The sequence below is a fragment of the Pristiophorus japonicus genome, chromosome 8 (assembly GCF_044704955.1).
Source record: "Pristiophorus japonicus isolate sPriJap1 chromosome 8, sPriJap1.hap1, whole genome shotgun sequence".
NCBI classification, from domain to species: Eukaryota; Metazoa; Chordata; class Chondrichthyes; family Pristiophoridae; genus Pristiophorus; species Pristiophorus japonicus.
In genome coordinates this window covers 202479032-202485031 of record NC_091984.1, presented here as the reverse complement: position 1 = coordinate 202485031, position 6000 = coordinate 202479032, and the positions used below count along the sequence as shown (strand labels likewise).

The 6000-nt window shown below is 49.0% G+C and overlaps 1 protein-coding gene across 4 annotated transcripts in view; it reads right to left on the bottom strand.

The window, feature by feature from the left end:
- glt1d1 (glycosyltransferase 1 domain containing 1) overlaps positions 1-6000 on the bottom strand; it is a 90146-nt gene that overhangs the window by 77888 nt on the left and 6258 nt on the right. Inside the window, exon 1 of one of the 4 annotated variants that reach the window (XM_070887779.1) lies at positions 5827-5913. The exons of the other annotated variants lie outside the window; for them this stretch is intronic. Within the exon in view, the coding sequence (XP_070743880.1) occupies positions 5827-5860 (34 nt within the window). The 5' untranslated portion in view covers positions 5861-5913. Of the gene's footprint in view, positions 1-5826; positions 5914-6000 lie in introns of those variants that run through there. 4 annotated transcript variants of the gene reach the window in all.

The window sequence follows — 6000 nt, the reverse complement described above, 5'->3', positions numbered from 1 at the left end:
TCCGGGGGTCTCCTTCTTACCCCCCACCATCACTCCTCTCCTCTCCCCCACCATCACTCCTCTCCCTCCCCACCATCACTCCTCTCCTCTCCCCACCATCACTCCTCCTCCTCTCCCCACCATCACTCCTCTCCTCTCCCCACCATCACTCCTCTCCTCTCCCCACCATCACTCCTCTCCTCTCCCCACCATCACTCCTCTCCTCTCCCCACCATCACTCCTCTCCTCTCCCCACCATCACTCCTCTCCTCTCCCCACCATCACTCCTCTCCTCTCCCACCATCACTCCTCTCCTCTCCCCACCATCACTCCTCTCCTCTCCCCACTTCACCCTCTCCCTCTCCCACCATCACTCCTCTCCTCTCCCCACCATCACTCCTCTCCTCTCCCCACCATCACTCCTCTCCTCTCCCCACCATCACTCCTCTCCTCTCCCCCCCCATCCTCCTCTCCTCTCCCCCCCCAATCACTCCTCTCCTCTCCCCTCCCCAATCACTCCTCTCTTTTCTCCACCCCCCCATCACTCTTCTCGCTCTCTTCTCCACCCCTCCCCATCACTCTTCTCCGTGCCCCCCCCATCACTCTTCTCTCTTCCCCTCCCCCCCCCCATCATTCCTCTCTCTCTCTCTTCCACTCCACCACCCCCCCCCATCCCTCTCCTCTCTCTCTTCGCCTCTTTCTCTTTCCCCCCCCCCCCCACCCCCGAGAGGAAGTGGAGCGCAATGGCGGACGCACCACTGCCTCTTGGGGGCGGGACCCAGACAGTAAGCATGCAAACTTTTCATTGCTACATGGACTCGAGCACAGGACCCTCCCCTTCTATTAAAGGGGAGAGCACGCTTGAGCTCTGCAGTGGGGCGAGGGGCCATCACTATGCCACCGGGGATGCGGGGTGCCGTGGCCATAGCCCAGCAGCGGAGTGGCGGGCTGCACCATCGTGGCATGTACCCCGCAAAATAAACCACGAAAGGCCAGACTGGTAAGTCGGCCAGGGAAAAGAAATGGCGTTGCACACCTCCCGTTTACTTTTCGCCACGCTAACAGAATGCGTCCCGGTTCATGACCTGCGAGGCTGGCGCCGACATCGCCCAGGGCTGCCCAATTTCAATTGCTGGACGAAAATGGCCGGCTGTGCATGGCAATGGCATCATCATCGCCGGCCATGCTGGTTATGAGCCTCCGCTAATTCCCACGCAATTTCACGGGTGCCCCCCACCCCCAGGGGCACTAACGGGAGGCACAAACTATACAAATTTCACCCCTGTAGACCTTTTTAAAGGTGGTAACACAGGTAGAAAACGTTATAAAAAGGCTTTTACACAATAGGCAAGAGTAAAAAAAAAAGGAACTGACGCTGCATATGTGCAAAACATTGTTTGGAGTATTGAATGCAGTTCCTGGCACCCCAATACAAGCACGATAAGAGCCATAGAAAGATGCAGCAATGATTCAGCAAAATGATACAAGGAATGAGAAGTTCTAGCTGTGGACAAAGCTAGAAACATTGGGGCTTTTTCACTGGAACACAACTGGTAATAATGTTTTAAACAGAGAAAATAAAGAGGAGTTATAATAGAGGCCTGACTCCAATATTCCCCACCCACCAGCAGCCACACAGTTTCCTGGGAGAGGCAAAAAAACAGCTTTAAAAAAAAAGCCCTAGGCTAATTGATGTTAAAATGAGTTCCAGGAGACAACAATGACCACGGGATACATCACACAACATCCCATCAATAATATCAGCCTCCTCCAAGTATTCGCCCAGCTTTCTTTTTAATGTTTGGAATGAAACTGCACCCACTGCACGAGGCAGAAACCTATACCAAGAAGGTCAATTACCCTTTTGGAAAATAAAAATTATGTAGCATCAAACCTGGTTCTACGCTTAATGTAATTTGTACATATCCAATCATTCTCACTAATTTATCTAATCCAAATAATCTGACCACATGTACACAGCCTAGTCCTTTCATCACTTTAAACACTTCATTCAAGTCTCCCCGAAGACTGTGCTTTTCTAAAATGAAAAAGACCCAACTCCCTGGGCCTATCGTGATAACCAAGGGTTTCTAAGCTAGGGATTAATCTCATGGCGCTCCTCTGAACCTTTTCCAGGGCCTCTATATCTCCCACCACATGAGAGGAACAGTACTGGAAACAGATTGGGCCTAACCAAGGTCCTGTATAAGTTCTCTCCCATAGTCCCCACTCCCATGGTACGGTAAGAACTGATCACCTGAGGAGAAGCAGGTGCAAACTTGCATTACACTGCTCCGTGACTCACTGAATGTGCAAATATGAAACCTTTCTCCATTATTGCCAAATAATATCATGTAAATTATAGCTGATATATTCTCTAATCACAATCATACGTATGAAGTCAATCAGCCTTACGGTGAGTTCATAGAGGCCTCGCCAATTATCTTCAGGATCATGCATTAATAACCTACTGTTCAGGGAATGAATGTTCTTCATTTAGAATTGCTTCCTCTTTGCCTTTGTTGGAAACTCTCAAAATTTTAATCATTTTGCATTTTGTTTTGCTGCACATATAAAATGATTTGGCACTGTGTCTAGATTCAAGTTGTTGCCAAAACTGAGGTACTGTGACACAAATCTCATAACACATCTTGGCACTGCTTTACTGCCAGTTCATAAATAAAGCCCTTGGTGGGTCACTGCTTTACATTCAACGCACTTTGAATTTTTGAATACCTAAGTTTGCCTGCTCTTATTTTAGTGTGGGTTAGCAAGCAGCAAGTTTCCTTTGATCAAGGTTATTAGGTCAGGATATTGAGAAGAAGCTGATAACAGTAACCATCATTTGGAGATTAGTTAAATATGCATTATGCAAAAAAGCCAGCCTGGGTTCAAACCTTTCATAGAAACATAGAAAATAGGTGCAGGAGTAGGCCATTCGGCCCTTCGAGCCTGCACCACCATTCAATAAGATCATGGCTGATCATTCCCTCAGTACCTCTTTCCTGCTTTCCATACCCCTTGATCCCCTTAGCCGTAAGGGCCATATCTAACTCCCTCTTGAATACATCCAATGAACTGGCATCAACAACTTTCTGCAGCAGGGAATTCTACAGGTTAACAACTCTCTGATTGAAGAAGTTTCTCCTCATCTCCATCCTAAATGGCCTACCCCTTATCCTAAGACTATGGCCCCTGGTTCTGGACTTCCCCAACATCGGGAACATTCTTCCCGCATCTAACCTGTCCCATCTTATACGTTTCTATGTGATCCCCTCTCATCCTTCTAAACTCCAGTGAATAAAGGCCCAGTTGATCCAGTCTCTCCTCATATGACAATCCAGCCATCCCAGGAATCAGTCTGGTGAACCTTCGCTGCACTCCCTCAATAGCAAGAACATCCTTCCTCAGATTAGGAGACCAAAACTGTTGTGTATGCATGCCTGTTTACTGTGTGATGTCTGTAACACTGTTATGCAACACAATGTACCCTTACACTGTACACACCTTGCCTGTACACCAGAGGGTGCTGCTGCTGGAGACCTAAGAGTTACCTGCACACTGCAGGTAACCCAGTATAAAAAAGGAACACAGAGCTTGTTGTCCTCACTCAGGAGCTGCAAATAAAGGACTACAGGTCTCGTGGAGTCATTACTAAAGGTGCCTACATACGCTACAACTGGCGACGGGAATACGAGGTCACGAACTACACGCTCAACATGTCTAACCTCAGCAACTTTCAGCAATTTAGAGGGGGATGATTGGAACACTTCTTTATAGCTAACGACCTGGACGGGGACACACCAGCTACACTACCGAACAAACGCAGGGCCATCCTGCTTAGCAGTTGTGGGTCCACCATCTACGGTCTCGTCAGGGACTTACTAGCCCCGGAGAAGACAACCACCAAGAGCTATGAGCAACTTGTAACAATCATACAGGAACAACTAAAACCGAAAGAAAGCATCCTCACAGCCAGGCACCGGGTGTTCTACACTTACCGGCGACCTGAGGGCCAACAAATTGCCAAGTATGCTGCACATTTAAGAAGACTAGCTGCACCTTGTGATTTTGGCGACCACCTTAATGAAGCACTAAGGGACATATTTGTTCTCGGAATCGGCCACGAAGACTTCCTACACAAATTGCTCTCGGCTGACATCACGGTCATCCTGCAGAAAGCAATTCAAGGTGAGCCAGGCCACCGACTCCAGGCGAATACTGACCCAGGACTTTAAACCAACGAGAGCAGTGCACCGCAATGATACTTCTAAGGGCAGAAACGCTGCCCCGAGTCCCGCAACCCTGAGTCCACCACATCGGTGAAAGAAATGCATTCCCAACATGGAAGAAAGGAGCACCACAGCCTACCTGCAGCAAGACCAGAAAATGGCTGCAGCACCACAAGCAGCAGAACCTGTAATCAATATGGCCTCCGCCATGCCACGAGTGAACATGGAGGAGCATCACGTTGCACCGAGCGGCCAATCGGATTTGAAGGCTCCCTTAAAGGAGACCGGTAACCAAAGAAATTTAAAGGGGAAGTTTCAACTATTTGAGTACACGGACTTTAAAGCTAAGGATGTGATTAAAGGGTGCAAGTATGAAAATGTATGCAATGTAACAATGAATTGTGATGCTGGTTTAACTAATGTGACTAATGAGATGAATGCAGGTTTCAGTAAGGTTAAGAACAAGTTTGTTACTCTTAACAATAATGATAGAGAATGCGAAATGCGTAATGTAACCATGTCTGTTGAAACCAGGACACCCAAAAGTGATGCAAATGCTCGAATATATAATGCAGGCTCGACTATGTGTGATCAGAGCCAAGGTGTCATGTGTACCGGTAGGACACTGCCAAAGGACATTGGGTTCTGCAGGGACCATTCTGATGCCAATAAAAATCCCCCGGTGGGAAACCCCCAGGTCCAGCAGGCTACCTGACCATGTAGCCTGGACCTTTGGAACTAATGTGATGCCCCTTGCAGGACACACACACAGCCAGTGGGAGCACACCCACTGCAGGTCAATGGGCAGCCCAGCCACCACCAATGGCAACCTGCACCAGATCAGCCCTACAACCCCTGGCCACCAGGGCCAACACCAGGAGCACGAGGCCAATACCCTCCAGCTTCCCTGGCAAACCCTGGGATGACCTGACCCTCATCCCAATTGGTGGACAAGAAGCCCACCCAGTCTTGTGGCCCTGCCCACAACTACCCACATCAGTGTATAAACACCACCCACTGCTGCCGTGGCCCCCCCCCACCGCCCGAGGGATCCCACAACAGTAACACCCACATGGTGTGTGTGTGAGGGAGGGGAAACGTACGAGGCCAGCCTCAAGCACAGGGGTCACACCTGGCAACCACACAATGCTCACCACAACCTCCCATAGCCCACCACTGATCACCTCCCCTGGGCATGACAATAAGGATATGAAAAATGCTTAGTGGGGGGGGGGGGCGGGGGAGAGATAAAGTGTTGTTGTGTCTGCATGCCTGTTTACTGAGTGATGTCTGTAACACTGAATGTACCCTTACACTGTACACCAGAGGGTGCTGCTGCTGGAGACCCAAGGGTTATCTGCACACTGCAGGTAACCCAGTATAAAAAGGAACACACAGCTTGTTGTCCTCACTCAGGAGCTGCAAATAAAGGACTACAGGTCTACACAGTTTAAGTATCATACCCTGCCTCGTGGAGTCAATACTAAAGGTGCCTACATACTCTACAAAAACTGAACACAATATTCCAGGTGAAGCCTCACTAAGGCCCTGTACAACTGCAGTAAGACCACCCTGCTCCTATGCTCAAATCCCCGAGCTATGAAGGCCAACATACCATTTGCTTTCTTCACCGCCTGTTGTACCTGCATGTCATCTTCAATGACTGATGAACCATGTCACCCAGGTCTCGTTGCACCTCCCCTTTTCCTCATCTGCCACCATTCAGATAATATTCTGCCTTCGTGTTTTTGCCCCTAAAATGGATAACCTCACATTTATCCACATTATA